The 22,463-nt window shown below is 34.4% G+C and overlaps 1 protein-coding gene across 2 annotated transcripts; it reads left to right on the forward strand.

The window, feature by feature from the left end:
* Nucleotides 1–574: 574 nt before the first annotated feature.
* Nucleotides 575–21,002, forward strand: LOC111985692 (metal transporter Nramp1). 2 transcript variants are annotated; one of them, XM_024017356.2, is made up of 14 exons: nucleotides 575–875; nucleotides 1,353–1,505; nucleotides 3,916–3,994; nucleotides 4,091–4,131; nucleotides 4,592–4,670; nucleotides 4,776–4,880; nucleotides 6,616–6,725; nucleotides 6,975–7,156; nucleotides 7,236–7,305; nucleotides 7,517–7,690; nucleotides 7,850–7,954; nucleotides 17,397–17,528; nucleotides 19,824–19,919; nucleotides 20,535–21,002. In XM_024017356.2, exons 2-14 carry the CDS (start codon nucleotides 1,386–1,388, stop codon nucleotides 20,859–20,861), a joined length of 1,620 nt encoding a protein of 539 aa, XP_023873124.1. In that variant the 5' UTR covers nucleotides 575–875; nucleotides 1,353–1,385; the 3' UTR covers nucleotides 20,862–21,002. The 2 variants fall into 2 exon arrangements, with proteins under 2 accessions (XP_023873124.1, XP_023873122.1); XM_024017354.2 differs by having other exon boundaries at nucleotides 576–875; nucleotides 1,363–1,505.
* Nucleotides 21,003–22,463: the final 1,461 nt, after the last annotated feature.

Raw genomic sequence — 22,463 nt, forward strand, 5'->3', positions numbered from 1 at the left:
GATCACACACTTAAACCCAACTTAAACACATAGTAAATAGTGATTGAATTACATTTTACTAAGTTTTAGTGTAGGATCAACATGTAAGCAACGTAATTGTAATCCAATCATACATTTGAAAAATGTGCAAATTATGTTGAAGTGTGAATTTATAGAGGAATGAGAAAATATAATACCACAACATTTTTTATTCCGCACCAAAACTGTGGGAATGTAGTGAGAAGAAAAAATCATCGCGCTAGAACAACGGATAGAAGAAGTGGTCCCAAGTGAACGTATTAATATTAGCCTCATCACATGTGCTTTGCGCGTGTGGGGAGGCTTTTTTTTTTTTTTTTGGTCTGGTGTCATTTTTTTTTTAATTTTGGATAAATTTATTTTAAAAATAGGAACTAGTAAGAGAGTAAGAGAATAACTCTGACTTTAATGAGAGGGGCTAGTTGTCTCATTTAATAAGAGAGGTTAAATGTCCAAATTTTATTAGTAGAGCATGAAATAGAGCATAAGTGATGAGACAGAAAATTTAAACTCGTTTGACATTTATAAATAGTTATCTTCATTTATTCATGAGAGAGAGAGAGAGAGAGAGAGAGAGATTGAAATTAATGAGTCGTATCATTCACAATCAGGGATGAGCTGAGAGTTTCAGAAAAGGTCGACAGAGAGAGTCACATTCGCACAGCGTCAAATATTTTTTGTTATAAGTTTGTCACAAGTGGATTCACAACACAAGTTAACTATACTACTCAGCTGTAGCATCATAGACGGGGTGTGCGTGTCAGAGAAATATATATAAAAAGGACATTTTATTGTCCCTCTGAATTCGTGCCGTGAACTTCTTCTACTTGAGGGAGGAGGTTCTGCAAAATCTTAAGGTTTCTGTCCCTCTGAACCTTTTTTTTTTTTTTTAATATCTACTTACTATTATAAAATTGTATCCAACCACCACCCAATAATAGAAAATCCGCCGAAGTCGGGTCCCTTCGTTTTGTTTCTTTGTATTTTTGGTGCAGAGAATGTTACGTTGTTACATATATACATAGTAGTAATTCGAAATTCAATTACTTGTATGATCTCATTATGTATATCTGTAACAAGTGATTGTTCAACATAAAAAATTTAAAAAAAAATTACAAGATTGCTTTACTCTAACATTCTGTCAAACTCCTACAGTTCATCTTACACTCCCATCCCATGTGTCTCACTTTTCGGTAACCAATAAAACTGTTTTTATTCTTTATATTTACCCTTTATTCAGTAATAAATTTGTGCACAGATTGAGTTTTTACGTGAATATCAATTACTAACTCAAGCTTGCCTTTATTTATTTATTTTTGGTTCTAACGGTGTAGTATAATATAGTATTAGTATAGAGGAAGAGAGAAATGGCTGCGACTGGTTCAACATCTGGGCAGCCACAGTTCATTGCCAGCACTGGAAATAGGAGTTTTTCAAATGCGCCGCTGATTGAGAACCCAGATGCTGATAGGATTGTTGTTCCTGATGTGAGTTTAATTATGTTCCTTGTCAAATATTTAGTTTTATGTTTGTTTTCTGCTTAATTTATTTGGATAAAGTATTGCTAGCTGAATATTGATTAATACTCTACTTTCTGTTTCTGTTTCTTTTTTTCTTTTTAATTATGGTTTTTGTTGGGTGAATTTATATTATAAGATTGCATGGAATCTAGAAAGATATCTTAAGCACATGTTTTGTTGGAAGTTTTTGAACAATTCCTAATGAGAGAGACCGAGATGAATGAATATGGTTAAGTGTTTGAATTTACTCTTCTGCTAGACGTCTTTATGGACAAATGCGTCCATAGTGACTAGGATGGATATCTTCTATTTGAAAAATTAGCAGTTTACCTAGTCAATCCTTCAGGTCCGAAATTAATTTTGGTCTACTACGAATTTTGGTGTCATTTAGATGACTAATTGCATGAAAGGAGAAAAGGGGTTGGGTAGAGGCACTGGAGGGCAATTAAGTGTGTGTTAACTGTGAAAGATATGCTGTCACTTCTAAGATGAGAATGGTTTTGGGAAAGGGTGGGTTAAAACTTAAAATTATGTCAAAGATTAAAGTTAATACAGCTAGGAGTTGATTATGACAGCCTCAGTCAATTGTCAATTTTGTCTTTTTGGTTCAAATGGTAGGGATGGAATTCAAAGTTCCATCTGATATTACTACTTGAATTAACCTCATTGCTTAAAAAATCTGAGATCATGGTGATGGTCTTGATGGAAAAAGGATAGGGACTTTCTTTGGTAAAATAGAAAAAAGAGGTTATTTTATTTTTCTTGTAATATAATATAGATTGGTGACATCAGCAGGGGGCATATTTCAATTCTAGATACAGATAATTTTGATTCCTAGAAACAGAACACCCACCTGGCCAAACAAAGAATAAAAATTATATCCTTCTAAGGACTAAGAAAGAAAATAAATTATGGAAACCAACCCCCCCCCCCCCTTTTTTCTAGAAAAAAATTTTTTTTTTTTTTTTTTTTTTTTTTTTTTTTTCTTTTTAATTATGTTTTTTGTTGGGTGAATTTATATTATAAGATTGCATAGAATCTAGAAAGATATCTTAAGCACATGTTTTGTTGGAAGTTTTTGAACAATTCCTTATGAGAGAAACCGAGATGAATGAATATGGTTAAGTGTTTGAAGTTACTCTTCTGCTAGACGTCTTTATGGACAAATGCGTCCATAGTGACTAGGATGGATATCTTCTATTTGAAAAACTAGCAGTTTACCTAGTCAATCCTTCAGGTCCAAAATTAATTTTGGTCTACTATGAATTTTGGTGTCATTTAGATGTCTAATTGCATGAAAGGAGAAAAGGGGTTGGGTAGAGGCACTGGAGGGCAATAAATGTTTGTTAACTGTGAAAGACAAGCTGTCACTTCTAAGATGAGAATGGTTTTGGGAAAGGGTGGGTTAAAACTTAAAATTATGTCAAAGATTAAAGTTAATACAGCTAGGAGTTGATTATGACATGACACCCTCAGTCAATTGTCAATTTTGTCTTTTTGGTTCAAATTCAAAGTTCCATCTGATATTACTACTTGAAGTAACCTCATTGCTTAAAAAATCTGAGATCATGGTGATGGTCTTGATGGAAAAAGGAATAAAGGATAGGGACTTTCTTTGGTAAAATAGAAAAAAGAGGTTATTTTATTTTTCTTGTAATATAATATAGATTGGTGACATCAGCAGGGGGCATATTTCAATTCTAGATACAGATAATTTTGATTCCTAGAAACAGAACACCCATCTGGCCAAACAAAGAATAAAAATTATATAAGGACTAAGAAAGAAAATAAATCATGCAATATGCACATGATATATGTTTTGCATGCTACAGATTATCATTTTAAGTTTGTTGCATCACTTAGGTTGGTTCAATGATTGTGATGATTGCTTATTTTAGGCTGTTCAAGACGCAATAGCAAGCAGAAGATACCAATGTATAGGAGTTGAAATGCTGTAGTGAACAAACAGATGATGTAGTATTTTATTAGAGTTCCTTTTGTATGTGGACCATGTGGTAATTAATGCACAAATGGCATGTTTAAAAATATACTTAAATGGGTTAATGACTTTGTTATTCTATAAATGGAATTTGCTTCCCCAAAACATTGTTGTTCTTTTGTAAATGTTGATTGTAAGACAACATTAAGTGCCATTAACTCTTGGTTTGAGCAAAATGTGCCTCAAGTGCCATTGACTCTCAGATTTACATGAATTGTGCCAACTGACCTACTTTTCTACTTTTTCCTCTCTTTTTGAAGGTCTGTTTTTGTGCATCTCCTGCTTAATGATAAGCCGTGAATTCTTGTAGATGGTATTAAATTTAATAGAAGATTGATTGAGTCAAGGCCATTTATGTTATCTTTTTTATTTTTGTAGAGGAAAAGTTGGAAAAACTTATTTGCATACATGGGCCCGGGGTTTCTAGTTTCTATTGCATATATTGATCCTGGAAATTGTAAGATTGTGTATATATAAATTTCCTTTTGTGCCCACATAAATCATGTCTTTACTAACATATATACCATCTTTTTATCTTACTCTTAACTCACAGTTGAAACCGATCTACAGGCAGGAGCACAATACAAGTATGGGGTGCGTATTTCATTTTTTAATACAAGCTTTTTCTTTGGTATTCAATAGAAGATACTCAAAGAAGAAAGTAGTCTTACACAATGACATTTGTTAGAAGTCAAATGCCAACTACATACAAATCTTTCAAAATTTGCAACCTTAGCAATGGTCATACATTGACAGTGACAAGTATGACAGCTATCTTGTTATAGGAAATTTTTTCTACATCTTTAATTAATTTTCATTTAGACAGACCTGTGTATAATTGGTTCCATGCATCTAGAGTTTCTCTACATGTACCCTTATGCAAATCATAGTATCTCGTTGGGTCTTGGCCTGCCTGTTTTATAGAATACACTCTTAGAGCTTTACTTGCAAATTTTTTTTGGGTAAAATTCATAGCATATACTTTTCATTTGGGAGCTTTCTCTATTTTCAATTAATTATTTATTTACTATTATAATGCTATTTTTTTTTTCAGTTACTTTGGATCATATTAGTGGCTTCTTGTGCTGCTCTCATTATTCAATCCCTAGCAGCCAATCTGGGGGTCGTCACAGGCATGTGATTTGTGAAGCTACACTTTATTATATGTATTATCCCAATCTATTCGTACTTAACTGCAAATCTGCTCTCTTTCTCTCAATGCTGTTTTGCAATTTTAGGAAAGCATTTAGCGGAGCATTGTAGAAATGAATATAATAAGGTCCCAAACTTCATACTATGGGTTCTTGCCGAAGTTGCTATTGTTGCATGTGACATTCCTGAAGGTAAGGTACTTCTTATTGCTTGAAAATTACTACAGTATATGGAATATATAATGCTATTAATTTATACTGTTTTAAATGGCTAATTCTGAATGTTCTACAGCTTTAGCTAGCTAATTTAAAACTTCCACTAATTCAAGAATCTCCACATACCTGTGTGTGTGCGTCTGTGTGCATTATGTAAATACCCACCCCCCTGTGCATTCCCACTCAGTGGGAATGTCAGATTATAATAATTCAAAGTGGTAATCATGTTCCCATGAAAAATGAGAATGTGATACCCATGAGAATCTTGTTGAGATTCTTTGAACCAGATGCCACTTTAAGACCATCACCTTGGCATCTTTATATAAACTTGTCACAAATGAACATGCTCAACCTTCTTTAGTTAATACATTAACAATTTTAATGTACAGCTAATTGACTAGGCCACAAGAATAGGTCCATTTTTTTTTCTTATTTTCTTTTAGGTATTTATGGTGATGTGACTCGTGAAGCTTGATAAAGAATAAAGTTGTTACAGTTTTGTTGAATGATTGAAGAGGGTAAAACATTTGATGGGAAGTTCTAAGATTACCTAATAGTTATTCCTAACATTAAATATTCACTTGCTTGAATCTTAGTTGAAGCACTCTTTTAACTCTGGATGGTCAGATTAAAGGGTTAGCTTTGTCGTGAGACCACAAGTACTAGCCTCATTTTATTCTGTAGGTTGATAAGATGAGTAGGGAGATGGGAATAGAATTTTGGGATGAATGCACGGGAAATATATTGGTGGTAAGTTTTAGTGGGACTGAGGTGGGTAGTGTTGTTGCAACAAAGATCATTTGTTTCACAAGATGAGTGCAATTTTGTTCAAATTGGCTTATCAAAGAAAAAATATGTTCAAAATGAGGTTTTGTCAAAGTTGATAAATCTTTAAAATGGAACAAAAGAAAATGGGGTGAGCTAGAGAGATTGGAAGATGGAATAGCTTATGATTTAAATTGGAGACTTGACTTTTGATACCGTAGAATAGAGAAATAAGATATATGACGTTGACCCTAAAGAGTTGGTTGAAGTTCATGCAAATTTCCCTCAAGAGTCTGTTTGGGATCTGCTTATTTTGCTGAAATTGAAAACTTTTTGTTGAAAATATTGTAGATAAAGGTAAAAATTAACTAAAATAGTACAGTGGAACCTATGAATAGTATCAAAAAGTGCAGTAAGACTCATGAATAATAACAAAAATAAGCTAAATAGTAAAATAAGTTAGCAAAAATAATTTTTGCCAAACATACATTAAAGCATACTTTCATGTATGGCTCTTGGGATAGTCCTTTTGCCTTGTTGACCATTGAAACACAGCTCAAGTAAGTCTGACATGGAGTCTTTTCCATTTGTATACAATCTCTCACTTGATCTACTTATTTATGTCATGATGATTTATTCTTTATTCCTAGTGTGCGTTTGGCATGAATTATTTTTGCTAACTTATTTTACTATTCAGTTTATTTATGATATTCATGGGTCACATCGCACTTTTTGGTACTATTTATAAGTCTCACTGTACTATTTTAGTTAACTTTTACCTTTATTTATAGTACTTTCAACAAAAAATTTTCAGTTTCAGCAAAATAAGCGGATCCCAAACGGACTCCTAATCTAATTTTTGTGAAAGTTTCTGCTTTAATCTAATTAATACTTCATTTTGATTGTCCAAATTTATTTGATTCATACTCTCTCCTTTATGTTGCAGTGATTGGAACGGCTTTTGCATTGAATATGCTCTTCAGTATTCCTCTATGGTGTGGTGTTCTTCTGACAGGGCTTAGTACATTGGTTCTTCTAGCATTACAGCAATACGGGGTATCTTGACATGCTTTTCAATAGTCTATATGCTTCCTGCTATCTATAAAGGGTTTTTTTGTTTTGTTTTGTTTTGTTTTTTTTGGGATCATATATTGGGATCATATTTAAGAAGAGTAATAACTATATCTCTTATGCTTATGACCCAAAGAGATATATGTTAACAACAATACGTTGATACAAATAACTTTTAAATAAAAAAAACTCATGCCCTGTGATAATATTTTTCATTTTTTTCATTGTTTACAGGCTAGGAAACTTGAATTCTTGATTGCATTTCTTGTATTAACAATTGCTGCATGCTTTTTTGCGGAGCTTGGATATGCAAAGCCTGCTGCTACTGAAGTTGTAAATGGTCTCTTTGTTCCTAATCTCAAAGGAAATGGTGCTACTGGCCTTGCAATTTCACTCCTTGGTGCGATGGTTATGCCGTAGGTTTCTTATGCCTTCCAAAATTTATACATTATTTCTTGCTCCCCACCCCTTTTGATTTTGTGTACTTTGCTGCAGGCACAATCTCTTCCTCCATTCAGCATTGGTGCTTTCTAGGAAGATACCACAATCTGTTCAAGGCATCAAAGTAAAAATTCTCTCTTTAGCAGGCCAGTTTTGAACTTTATTCTTCTTCTCTCTTTGTGTCTGTTCCCATCAAAACTAGACGACAAATCTTGAAGATTTTGGTATTTAATCTTGTTTTTCCCCAAACTCTTTACTGTATGCATCAGTTGTTTCCAGAAAAGAGTATTCTGGAAATACAGTCGAGCAGCAACTGATGGCATAATATTTCACAGGAGGCTTGCAGATTCTATCTAATAGAAAGTGCCTTTGCACTAATGGTGGCTTTCCTCATTAATATATCCGTTATTTCTGTAAGTGGCGCAGTTTGTAATTCCTCACATTTGAGCGCTGAAGATCAAAACAGCTGCATGAACTTGGACTTGAACAAGGCCTCTTTTTTATTAGAAGTATGTGGTTGCCTAATTTACGAATGTTCCAATCATTGTTTTCTGTTCTGGCAAAACAAATGCTAATATTTTATGCAGTTCATAGTCTATTTCACATTGTATACTGAATGTGCTAATCATCCAAATGCTTTCTGGTTGTGGTTTTATTATTTTTTACAGAATGTCTTAGGTAGTTGGAGTTCGAAACTTTTTGCAATTGCTTTGCTGGCATCGGGTCAGAGTTCTACTATAACAGGGACATATGCAGGGCAATATGTTATGCAGGTATGCTGCTAATTGATTGTATGTGTTTCTGCAGATCTGAGCATTTTTTTAGTATTTCTTTTTTCCAAAGAACATTATCAATTTTCTATCATTAAAAAAAAAAAAAACACTAACTTTCTCATAGTTGAAAATTTGAAGTTAAAATATAATGTTATTGTCTTATCTAGCCTTATTTCTTAGCGTTAAAGGATATAAATTAATGGGAAAGGTAAGAAAGTAACAAGTGTCTAATGGTCCACTTGATCATGTGCATTGCACATGACTCTGGACACATGTTGCTTTCTTTTTGCTGCCACATAACCTATTATGCAGTAATTGCTGCATACAAATATGCAGCAAAATCTTTCCCTAAATCAATTCCTAAGCAATTGCTGCATACAAATATGCAGCAAAATCTTTCCCTAAATCAATTCCTAATAAGTGCCGTTGGTTTCCTGTCATTAGATCGAACAAGTTGACAAGTTAGTTCTATAGCTAATGATCCTCTTGCATAATTTAGTTACTTTAGGCTATGGATTTATTCTTTGCAGATGACATCTTGATTTGTAATTGATAATTTATATTCTTATACAATAAACTTATCAAGTTATAAATTAAGAATTAATGCCTGAATTGTTTTTTTTGATAAGTAAGAAAAGTCTGTATAGATGAAGCCACTGTGCAATAAAACACAAGGGGACACAAAGTACAAAGAAAAAAAAAGAAGAAATAGAAAAGAAAGTTAAATACAAAGGAAAAGAGAACTAATAAACAAGGGGAGGGATTCACTAGATGTGATCAAACTGAGAACTACTAAAAGAAACAAGCATCTGGTCTCTCAAATTATCCACATCTTCAAATGCCTGCCTATTACGCTTCCTCCATATACACCACATCAAGCACAACAGAACTAAATTCCAAATGTCTGACGAATGTTTCTCCAACCAATTCCACTAGCCAAAAAGAATATCTAGTACCATTCTTGGAAAGACCTAGGAAATTGCAAAAGATGTAAAGGACAAAACCCCACAACTAATGAGCCTTCTCACGATGAAGCACTAAATGATCTGCAATCTCCCTAAAACAGCGACACATGACACACCAGTCAACAAAAGCAAGACCCTTACCTCGTAAATTGTCACTCATGAGAATTTTATCCCAACTGGCGGTCTAAACAAGGAAAAACTTGTTGAGGGGCCTTAACTCTTCAAATAACTTTCCAAGGGAAGACATTGGAGAGGGAGCCTTGCAACTTATTAAAATGCGAACGGATATCAAATTCTCTATTCTTCTTCAATTTCCATCTCATGTGATCCCCAATTTAAGTTGAAAGTATATTGGATTCCAAAATATGAAGGAAATCCACCACTAATCCAATTCCCAGTCATTCAGATCTCAAATGAAACAAACTTTCCAAGTCCTCTTCTCCCCCACCCCTTGTCTTGTCAATGAAGCCTCTACATAAGCCTCTATTAATGGAAATTTCATATGAAACCGGTGAAGTCACTTGAAGAGGTTAATCCCCACACCAACTATCTTGCCAAACCTTACTCTATTCTCCACCCCAATCTCAAGCCAAGTATTTTGGCAAAATGCCTCCCAACCCATACAACTATCTCTCTGCAAACCGCAAGCATGTACACCCCTACCCAATTTAGAGGTCCATCCCCCCATGCTTCTCCAAACTTCACAACCCTCCTCCAAAGTCTTGTCTCCTCAAACCCAAAACTCCATAGCCCTTTCCCTAATAAGACTTTATTGAATGTAGTTAGCTTCCTCATTCCCAAGCCACCATTAGCTTTATGGGGAAAAAGTTATCCCATCTTACCAAATGTTACTTTGACTCACCCCATACCTCCCCAAAGAAAGTCCCTTTGCATCTTCTCAATCTTGTTAGCCATATGAGTAGGAATAGTGAAAAGCGATAAATAATAGGTAGGAAGATTAGATAACGCACTTAAGCAACATCAATCTATCACCTTTGGACAAATATAGCTTTTTCCACCCTGCCAATTTTCTCTCAAATATCTCAAAGATAGGATTCCAAATAGAAGTAGACTTATGAAAAGCACCCAAAGGCATGCCAAGATAAGACAGGCGAAGTCCCAACCCTACATCCCAAAATCTCTGCCAAAGCATGCACATTATCAACTTCCGCTATAGGAACCATTTCACTTTTAAGCACATTAACCTTCAAGCTGGTCATAGCTTGAAAACATAGTAGTAGTATCTATATATGGAGGATTGGCTCCACATTTGTTTGCATCACAAAAAAGAATTGTATCGTCTACAAATAAAAGATGTGAAACACATATCCCATCACCTCGCCTACCATCAGCCTTGAAACCACTAATTAAACCAGCCCCCTCCACTCTTTTCAACATCCTATTGAAAACCTCCATCATAATTAAAAACAACATAGGAGATAAGGAATCCCTTTGTCTCAAACCCCTTTAAGTTCCAAAGAAATCAGCTAGAGACCCATTTATCAAAACCGAGAATTGAACTGTGGATATACAAGTGCGGATCCATTTACACCATTTCTCCTCAAAGCCCATTCTCTTCAATAGATCTAGGAGTGCCTCCCAATTCACATGATTGTATACTTTCTCAACATCTAGTTTACAAATAACCCTTGGAACCTTACTCTTCACTTGATTATCTACACATTCATTGGCGATAAGGATTGAATCAAGTATTTGTCTTCTGCCCACAAAGCTATTCTAAGACTCACATATCAATTGATCTAAAACCCCTCTCAAACGATTTTTGCCAAGACCTTAGCCAAGATTTGGGATACACTCCCCACCAAACTAATAGGCCGAAAATCTCTAATGTTGGAGGCATCGTTCCTTTTGGGGATTAAAGCAATGAAAGTAGCATTGAGAGATTTTTAAAACTTACTATATTGATAAAACTCCTCAAAAACTGCTAAAATATCATTTTCCACAACTTTCCAACAATGGTGAGAAAAGGCCATAAAGAAGCCATTTGGACCTGGGGCTCTATCCCATTCCATATCTCTAAAAACCTAAAGGATCTCATCCTTCTTAAACTTCCTTTCAAGACATTCCCTCTTTGTGCCCCCAATTTAATCAAACTCCAAATCCTCCACCAAAGGTCTTCACTCCTCTATCTCCTAATACAATTTTTTTATAAAACTGTACTACCTGGGCAACCACCTCTAACTCCTCATATATCATCCCATCCACCTTGAAATACCTAGATGATTATACCTTCTATGGAAATTAGCCATCTTGTGAAAGAACTTAGTATTATTTTTTTCCTTCCTTGATGCACAACATTTGTGATTTCTGTCTCCATGATATTTCTTCTAAGGAAAGAAGATGCTCTACGTGGGACATTACTTCAACTTGTTCATGTTTTTCCACATTTGTGTCTAAACTCTCCTTCTTTAGCATCTAACCTCTTTAGTTCCTCCAGTAGTTTCTTCTTGTTAATACCCACATGTCCAAACTCTCAATGATTTCACTGTATAATATTTTTTTTCAAAGCCTTCAATTTTTTTGCAAGCATAAAACTAGGTGTATCAACGAAAGAGTGCCGGTTCCACCAAGATTGAACTCTATCTGAGAAGCCATCTATCTCCAACCACATGTTTTCAAACTTGAATGGACTTTTGCCCCTCACCATGCCCCTTGCCTCCAAAAGAATAGGAAAATGGTCTGAAATATGAAGGTAATATCTGCTGGATCATATCTAAATTGAAAGTTCAACTAGTGTAAAACACTATTGTTTGTTTAGACCTTCAATTTTAAACAAATGGCTAAATAGCTTTTACCCTACTTAACTAAGTGCGGAATAAGAGTAAGTGTAACGCAATAAGGCCAGAACTACTTTAAAGCATATGCATATACAATAAACAATAAGTATAAAGTATAAAGTATAAAGAGAAATAGAAGAGAGATGCAAACAACGAGATAACACTAAGACGTGTTATTGAAGAAGAAATTGAAGTACTCGATGAAAAACCTCTCTGCAGCCTTCCAAGCCTAATCTCCCCAATGTACTTGAATAAAGTTGGAGTACAAGGATATCAAAAAGGCCCCTCAAGCCTAATCTACCCAATGTACTTGAACCCTCCGAGCTCCAACTCCCAACGGACTTCAACGGGTCTTGTCTTCATTAATTATCCAAATCCTAAAATTAGCTCCAAATTGCATTTGCCAATCAATGGCTTCTTTCAATGCTTCTCACATGCACCAAACTTCTCTCAACACTCAAATTGGATGAGGTAAGTGTTTAGGCTAAGAACATCTCAAAAATTTATAATTGAAAAGATAGGAGTAGAGAAAAACTGAGAGAAATTGTGTAGATGATTGTGGGTTACAATCTCTAACCCTCAAGCGAATTATTAGGATTTTCTTTCTGAAAGTCTCCTTAAAATTTCATGGGTAATGTAGGCTTATATAGTAAGAGTATAAAAATAAGGAAAGCACAATTAAAAACATCCACGCAGAGAGTTGGATCACTAGTGAGTTGGCCAAGTCGCGAAATGACTCGCGAAAACCAACCTGGCATAAGTCTATTTAGCTTCCAGCAAAACTTTACTTGTCTTCACAATTCTTCCTCAAATTCTCACACTCAACCCTTCTATTAAATCTCACAAACATACAGAAATATAATTGAAGAAAATACAATTAAATTTAACACGAAATTAAAGCTAACAAAAACATAGTTCTAAATCACAACTTTACATAAATAATTATCATCAAAGGGTTACAATCGAAAGAATTTCACCCATATCTGATCCTAACACAAGGCTCTCCACCCCATCATCACCCAACTCCAACTCGCTGAAATATGTTGAGTTCTCAACACCCATCACCAATCAATTCGCCCTCAACCGATACGGAATATGGAACTGGACCCCACAAAGAGATCACTTCGTGGCCACTGCATCGGAGTCATCATCACAGTTTTCTCCAATTGAATCTTACTCAACTCAGAGATTAGAGACCCAACCTTGGATTGTTCGTAACCATCCCCATTCCCCACCTCACAGAAAAAAAAGGGGCCGAAGAGGCCATGACACCGGTTTAAAAGATGAGACCAATGATACTGGAGCGCTTCATGCGTGAGCTTTACAACTCTCTACAAATACAAAAGAGCTTGGGCCTAAGAATAGTGGGCCGTGTTTGGTTTTCCCATATTTTATGTGGTCTAACTTTTGAACCCAAGTCCAAAATGGACCCATTTACCTTTAAGCTTGGACCCAAACTCTCCGTACGCCCATCCGTCCTTAGGCAGTCTCATGTGTAATCCATAAAAAATTTTTTGAACTAATTACGAGTGTGCATGAGTTGAGTTGAGAAGTTTTTAAAACTCGACCTACTATGGTGGGTTACAAAAAATCCAACTTAACCCAACCCATCACAAGGGTCCAACCCATCAGGTTAGACCTATGGGTTGGACATTTTTTTTAATTACTATTATTATTATTATTAAATTAAGCATTAGAACACTACGACCACAAATAAAAGCAAATTTATAACTAAATAACCTTGAGCATAACTCCAAATCAACACAAACTATATGAGGAGAACTTAAGGTTTTGATTTTATTTATGATTCAAAATAGTAGAGAGGAAGAGGGGTAAAAAAGTAAATAACAAAATTGTATTATATATTTTAAATATATATTGATTATATTTTTTAAAATTTAAATATATATTAAATATAGGTGAGTTAGGTCGGGTTAGGCAGATTTGTGAATCTTATGCCTGAACCCAATCCAACCCGCTATTTAAAAAAAAAAAAAAAAATTACAATCCAACCCACTAACCCTTAGAAACCGACCCAACCCGACAAGTTGGATAGTATGAGGTTGGTTTTGGCAGGTTTGCTGCACACCCCTGACCCAACTTTATTTTCCTCCCACAATACCTGCCTCTTTCCTTCCTCAACCACCTTCACAATCAATTCTTTCCCTATCCAATCCTAATTTCTTGCACCTTCCCAATATCAATATCGCTTGAAATTTGAAAACCTTAACAAAAATCTTTTTGAAATTCCTTCCGTAATTTTCTTACCCAAATTAGTGCTCAAATTAATGCACCAGTCCCTCCCATCCCTATCTCTCACGGCTCTTGGACTAGGTTTAACACCAAAATTATCAACCATCACCACCTTAGCAGGCTTTGGATTGTTTGGCTTCACCAAGTCCTTCTCCCCTAATTGTTTTTACCGTTGTCAATGACAGTAGGCCAACATGAATGCTCCAAACCACTTGATTTCTCATGCCCCTTAACAATCTCAACAAAAGACTCTGAGATTTGGGATTCTGGAATTTGCTCATACTTCTGGGCAATAGCTTTTTAATAGCCCGACCTCCCCAAGGCATATTGATTGGGTTCCAACAATTTTCTTAGTTCAACCCAAAAAAACTTCCAACCACAATTGGCCTTACATTCAGGGATGAAGATAGACCTCCTTAGCCTACCCACTTTAAGTTCAGTTAATGATAAGTATTGAACAAAGGAATTAGAGCACCTTTGCAATGTGTATGCGTTATCTCCTTCTCTAACTGTAAAGAATTGCTTGGGATTGACCCCACAAATGGTGTGCTCAATATTGTTCATCAACCACTGCACCATGTTCTTACCCATAAACACTGATTTCATGAAATATTCGCCCTGTTCAAAAATCATAATGCAAAAAAACTTCCCCCTTCCTCTACCACCAATTGGAAAAATTTTGATTAAATAAAGAAACTATGAATCCCACCCATATCTGATGTTGTATACAGAACAATTTCCTGGCTAATTAGAGGTAGCCGGGCCTCAAGTAAAAGAGAGAGAAAGCAGTGCACTTGACCTAACAGCTTTCTAGTACAGGACAGCAAAAGTGGCTTCAACTTGCAGTTAAAAGCAAAACCAATTAATGCCTGAAAATATTAGATGCTTTCCAGTAAATTTATAGGAGAACCAAGAAAAGTCAGATTTATGATCAAAACCCAAGCTTTGATTTGTCGGGATGATTGTGCTGTGGACTCTGTCACGACCCAAAACCAAAACCCAAACCCGGATTTAGATACACAACTTGTCTTATATATACTAAAATTCAAATAATGGAACATAGCATAATTAAATTTCCACAAATAAGAAATCAAACCATCAAGTCTTTCTAATAAAATCCATAAAAACTAAAACTTCAACTATAAAGTTTCCAAATTCAATCTCATATAGTTTCACAAAATACTAAGTTCACTATCCTAAGAAAACATAATAACATAGTCAATTAACTAACATAGCTCCAAATGAAGTCTTCAATCTATGGCTCCAATAATCATCCATCAAAAGAGATTCCACTGTCCTAATCTAAACGGGTGGAGAAAGGGGGGTGAGCTAAAAACCCAATAAGAGACTATATAACATGAGGATGTCTCTCAAAACAAAATAATAGAATATATTCTGTAAAACTGTTAGAAAGGAAACATTTAACTATAACACTAAAATCTGAAATCATGAAATCAGTAAATAAAATAGTAACCACTTAGTTGGCCAAAATACACTAAATAGGTAGAAATTTATATAATATAGTAATAAACAATTTTTCCGCTTATAAAGGCCAACAACAATAAAATAGTAGTTTCAATATGGAAAACATTAGCCAGATAAGACATAAACTGCTAAAACATTCGGTGGGTGATTCTCGTGAGAAACAATAACAATAACCTCAGAGAGGCAACACTGGCTTCAAAGAGCAAACAATAACACTGGCTCCAAAGGGCAAACGATAACACTGCACCATATCACAATAAAACTACTTTGGCCGAATACCAACACTTAACTTTGTGTTGGCAAAGGTTGCAGAGTGTCTAGTTAACCACTTGAAAACATTCTTACTTTACAGTATTGTAAATACAAATTATAAAACATCATATAGAGTACTTTCTCAAAAAAATAGTTTTTGAGTCATTCTTAACATATATAGTTTCAAAGAAACATACAAGAAATAATAAAATTTAGGTATGTATAAAGCATTGACAATGATATAGGATTTAGAAACTTCACTTTTACAAATATGCATATATATAAAAATATACACGTCTTGAGAGACATCATGTTTTGAAGTCAACTTACCTCTAGTCGCTAAACTAAACTTTACTTCAACTATCTAAAACAATGTCAACTAGAACCCAAATAAGGACGAGACGACTCAATGAGAATGAACACACTAGGCAGTAATGAAAATATAAATTTCACTCTTAAAATTCATATCTCACAACTTAGTCTAAAATGACAACTAAATTAAGGCTCAATTGTTTAATCAAGTACTCCAAAAATGATTACCTAGTAAACAATTCCAATGAGTCAAATAACCTTCTGTAATTACCTATGTTGTTTAGAAACACTCCCGGTAGAAGTTGACTTCCAAGTAAATACATGCTTGTAGTTCATAATCAACCCGATATATATACTATAGCAACCATTGAGATCTCTACCCGTAAGAAGACTTCGTAATCTATCACATGTACTAACAAAAGTTTTAAAAAGTTGAAACAATATTCTAGATCACAAGGGTCATGAACTCAACACTACTATAACAATCTAACTGTGAAGGTGCGTAAACTCTAGGAACTAAACGTTTAAATGCTTATCACGTATCCATGAGTTCGGATGAAATATTTGTAAGAGAAATCTTGAAACTTTCATGCAAATCTATCAGACTACAACTTGCTTCATAGATTATTCCCATAGATCTTTGAGAGAGAGATATACCTGATCACAAGGATGCAGAACTTCATCGCCCTTAATCTTGCAGTCTCTCTCTCTTCAACGCAAGAAACCCTAAGACTCTACTCTTCAGCTTTTACATGTTAACTCTAATTAATTTTATAACTGGACCATGGCTTTTACAGTAAATGCATCAATCTTTTATTTATTTTCTTTGTAGTGATCATAAAATAAAAAATAATATCACCTTCAAAACAAATCAAATAATTCATCAATTCCACTCTAGAAACAATTAAATTAAATTTGAGTGAGGCGGGTGTTACAGATTCTATACGGGGGAGTTAACTTGAAGTTGAGGGCTGAATTTACTGTTAAAGGCAGTGCTGAAATTTAGAATTTTAATAATCTGTGGGTGCAATTAGTAGGTACTTGTGGTTTTTATTCAGTATAATTTTTAGTTTAGTTTATTTGTCAAGATTACATGTTGCTGGGACTTTTGACAAGCTTATATAAGCTTTGTATTGGGAGTCTTATTATCATTGGTGTTCAGTAAAAATTTTTGATGGTTGGCTTTTGTGTTCCTCTCAAACCCTAGAAACGCGATACTTTCTTTTACTAAGGAATCTACTAGTGTGATGCTAGCAATTATTTCATGTCTTAATAGAGCGCATGTATACAGTATACACTTTTCCCTTCCCTACCTTGGTTGAGTTACATTATCATTATACTGATTATTATGCCTGGTTCATGTTTTTATTCTTGTAGGGATTTCTTGATTTAAGGCTTAAGCCATGGATTCGGAACCTTTTGACACGTTCCTTGGCTATAGTCCCTAGTTTAATTGTTGCTCTTATTGGTGGCTCTGCTGGTGCTGGAAAGTTAATCATCATTGCTTCGGTAAGATACTTTTTCCCGTCATTTCTCTTTTACTTCCAAAGTTTTGGGATCTATCATTCTAAACTGAATTTTTGTTTTTGAGAAGAAGGCTGGTAAGGCTGTATTATTCAAAATCTTTAAAGTTTGACGAACACCAATTATAAAGATTTGGGGGAACATACTCCATCTAGACCAACAATGAAAAAGAATGTCTTGCTCTCCTAGCTAAAGCATGTGCCAAAGCATTACCTTGCCTATGTGTATGAGAGATAGAAAGAACTAGCATTAGACAAAATGACCTTAATCAAATGACCATATGAAGAGTGTTGCAACCCTCTATGTCGTAGTGCGTTGATGAATTATTTTCACTAAAAAATTGCATTGATACCTAAACAAATAATTGTGAACCAAGTTAAATTCCCATTTTATCCTCCTTGGATTAAACCTAAACCAAATGCACTATAACAAAATTCCAAACCCTAAATCTCTAACTGTAACACACCAAAACCCTCTTCCACCCAAACACACTGTCGCCACTACAAGCCTCCACTACTAGTGTGGCTCTCTCTCTCTAGCTAGGTCCATTTCTCACTTGATGAAAAGAAAAAGAAAAGTTTTTGTTGATGGTTTTAAAAAAAAAAAAGTCATTTGTAAATAAAAATTCTGGAGACTCAGTTGGATGAAGACATCAACTGGGTGATTGTGCTGAGATCATTGCAGTTTCAATAGTTGCTGGATTTGATTTTATTCTTCATGATCAAACTGGGCTACTGATAGCATTCCTGTTGCTGATGCAGCAGAGGGCTGCTTGAACTGTTGGATAGCAATAGCCAAAATTTTAATTGTGTTGTATCATTAGTGTCTTCTTGCTAGATAGAAGTAAAGTTTGCATTCTAGAGAGTAAAATAGAAATAGAAAAATCCATACAGAATAGAAGGAACAGAAAAGAGAGAGAGAGAGAGAGGAGAATAGTAGAAACAAACAGCAACCCAAAAAAAAAAAATAAAAGAGAGAAGAAAAGCAAAAATAAAAACCAAAGAGACCAAGAAAGCAAAATAGAATACTTATAAAAAAAATAATAAAATAATAAAATAATAAAATCTGGAATAGAAAAAAAAAGTGTTTGAGTGGAGGATAAAATGGAAAATTTTCAATTATTAAGTGAATATAAAATGAGAATTTCAATTGGAAAGTGAGGGTAAAAGCATAAATATATCAATTTCCATTAGTGGATTTAATGGAGTTAAGATGTAGGGGAGGTGACTGTAGTTTTTTTGAAAGATAAGAGAGGTTTGTCTTCAATCAAATATTAGGAGGAAGGTCAGTGTAATTTGAGCAAACCTCGAGAGGTTAGTGCAATTTTCCCGTATTTTCACATAGAAATTATTGACCTTTTTGTACATATAGTATATTGAGTATTAGAAAGACTAAAATGTGTGTTTGTAATAAAATAGATTTCTAAATTACTAGAGTTGATTTGCTTAGATTTCTTTCTTGTTAGTTTTAAATGCATAAGTTGTGCTTCTAACTGGTACTGCATATTTCTATATTCCTAGTTAATGATGGTTATTCTATTATTGATTCTTGTGCCATAATTGATTTAGTCTATTTCCAGGGTGTACTTTCACATCTCTAAAATTTTGAATTACTTGTTTATTTTACTGTATTTTAGTTTTATCTTATGGTCCCCTGGGTATACCCAGGGCAGTTCTGATATAGGACATGGTAGGAGAGCAGTGATAAAAGAGAAACAAAAGGGAACAACAGAACAAACCCCAGGCTTCATCACCTAGAATCTGCCTGCAAGCCCTAGGCATCACAACCTAAGGGCATTTGGCATCACCACCAAACAAAGATAACAAAAGAGGAGACATATTTTGAACTTATCATAATAATTCTTATTCAAAATTACCTGCTTTCACAATTACATGAACACTAGTTAATAGGCTTTAGTAATAACACTAATATGGAAATTGCCTAATCAAATCCCTTTAAAACCCTCAACATTAAAAACTAAATTCAAAATTCAAATTTAGAATCAAATTCTTAAATGAATTTGGTGCTCCCTGCAACAAGTTCGGCACCCCAACATTACATTTATTTGAACCTTTATTTACACACTGGAATTCCTTACTCTCAACTTTTTGCTTTCAAGTTGTTCTTCTTTCACATATTTCACTGATATTCCTACATTTCTGGTTAAAAATGAGATTGTGATTTTGCAATTCATCATGCTTAGTCATTCACAAGTTGATTTATGTTTTTGTTTCCATATCTAGTTTCTGCTGCAAGCTTACTCTGATGTTATGTTGTCAGATGATTTTGTCATTTGAGCTCCCTTTTGCTCTTATTCCACTTCTCAAGTTCACCAGCAGTAAGACCAAGATGGGGGAACATGCAAACTCTACCCTGGTAAGATTTTGTATGAGTGGCAACGTATGTTGCAAAACCCTTACACATTTGATCAAACATAAGGTTGTAGATATTTGATTTGTTTCTTAAATTGGCGAGACTATTAAGTGTATCCTTGCATTGGATTTTCTGATCCTGAAGATATACAAGCAAATGAATTCACATGTTAGACAATAAATCTGCACATAATTTTGTTTATTTTTAATTCTAAGATTTTTCTTATATTTACTTATCAAATAAAATAGTATGTTAGCCGGTCTGCAACTAATAATCAGCAATTGCTAGTGGAAACTTCAACCCTTTTGAGTATCTTTCAAGTAGTTCTCTTGCTGGCCAGTATTAGAAACTGGGTGTAGTATATCCTTTACCATAGATAATGCATGCATTGATTTCTGACCAAAGTGTCTTTACAAGGAAAAAAAGTCTTCTTTTAGCCAACATGGAAAAAAATTCTACTAATTAAAAATTTTCCACTCATTTTTTAGCCATAAAATATGTACAATAATGAGAAAGTGTGACACTGCTCCAATAATAGAATATAATAACAAGGGCAGTGCTGATGTTTTTGCACCTTATCTGTAATTGTTCATTAATTTGTTCTATCTTCTATTGCAGATTTCAGTTGCCACATGGATCATTGGTTCCCTGATTATGACAATAAATATATACTATCTGATAACTGGTTTCATCAAGTTGATTGTTCATGGCCACTTGAAACTTGTGGCAGCTGTGTTTCTTGGAATATTTGGGTTTTCCAGCATGGCAGTATATTTGGCTGGAATCCTATATTTGGTTTTCCGCAAAAACAAGGAGGCTACACACCTTTTGGCATTAACAACACCTGGAAGTAGGCAAATGACTAATGAATCGGAATGTCTACCAAGAGAAGATATAGTGAGCATGCAGTTACCTCCGAGAAGAGATGCAGTAGATCTTGACTGATGATTAGTTGGGTAAGCTCAATTAAGAAGGCAGAAAGTCTAGGACACGTAGTTTATAGTTCAAGGTATACAATGTTGCTAACATCTAGAGATGGAAACTATGTTCAAATAAAGTTTATAATAAATTTGACTTTTTTCTTCATTTTTTTCATGTTTAAAAATGGGATTTTCGGCTTTTTAGGGCTTAAATTGGGTACATAGACTGCTTGATATTCTCACCAAGTTCAATCACCCATATACAAAAAATGAAATCACTCCTAGGTACACACGAGTATAAACTGTGTAGGGTGAAAGCTTAAAAAAATTGTTGAAAGCCCAAAAGAAAGAAAGAAAGAAAGACAGAAAAGTTGAAAGAGCATGCTAGTTGGATGTGATTTGGAAAGTGATGCTCATGATCCATTTGATGGGTAAAAATATCCAAAGATCTATACTACAATCTCAAGGAAAAGCATGCATGTAGAGATTGTAATCCAAGTGAAAGAACAAACAGAACATCTACTTGACTACTTGATCCAAGTAGAGATGGTGACCCAGCAAGTGAAGGCGAGCGCTGAGAGGCTACTGAATAATGATAGGTCGATGGACTTCCAAAACAACTCCCTTCTCCACCGATGAGTCGAAAAAGATCAACATGGTAGAAAGAACCACTTGGAAATAAACAAGTTTGTAAGGATCGTGAAACCAAGCAAGCAGATGGTTGAATGGTGCCAAATCACTTTGCACACCTCACACACACACACACACACACACACACACACACACACAAAATTTGTATGGCTTTAAATAAAAAATTTAAAAAAAAAATTCCCTGCCAACCCAATTAATGTTAACACATCACGTGTGTTGGAATAGCAGAAAGCGTGCATTTGCGTTTTTGGTTAGGTTCCATGGCACTGTACATGACATAGTCAAACTCAACAAAACGCAAATTTTTAGGTAAATTTAGGTCCTACGACACTATTCACATATTTAAAAATTATTTTAGTACAGTATTTTCAGTAATAAGTTTTTTTTAAAACATCATTAATAACTATTGGTTACTTTTTGCGTTTTAGGGACATCAATACAGCTTCTTAAGCTTTGCAGATATGAGAATCATGTGTATACATATCTTAAAAGGGACAGAATGGGAGTGTATAAAATCTGAGATGTCAAATTACCAATTTTTCAAAAAGTTTTAAGTTTTGGGATATGATAAATTTAAGAGAAGTACTATGTTCATAATATTTTTACAATAGTTTAATAACAAATCATAGGTGCTAAGTAGTTATTGATTCTAATTTAAACTTACCACTGTAATTATTTTTTTATCCACCAATAACAACCTAAAACAACTTGCCACTTATTATTTGTTGTGAAAGTGTAGTAAACATAGCATTTTTCTAAGTATAATCATTTAACCACATACATCTAACATTCTCCTTCACATGTGGACTAAAACTCCCCTTTAATAAGTGAGAGACCCAAAACGAGGAATTTAAATGAGAGGTAAAGAAGAGGAGACATAGATCGAATTCAGAACCTCCCAATTGTTCCAAAAACTTATCTAACCATTATACCCTATTTTATCTAGCCCTAAAATTTAATTGTGATTTGAGCTCTT

The sequence above is a fragment of the Quercus suber genome, unplaced genomic scaffold (assembly GCF_002906115.3).
Source record: "Quercus suber isolate HL8 unplaced genomic scaffold, Cork oak 2.0 scaffold_185, whole genome shotgun sequence".
In the NCBI taxonomy this organism is placed as follows: Eukaryota; Viridiplantae; Streptophyta; class Magnoliopsida; order Fagales; family Fagaceae; genus Quercus; species Quercus suber.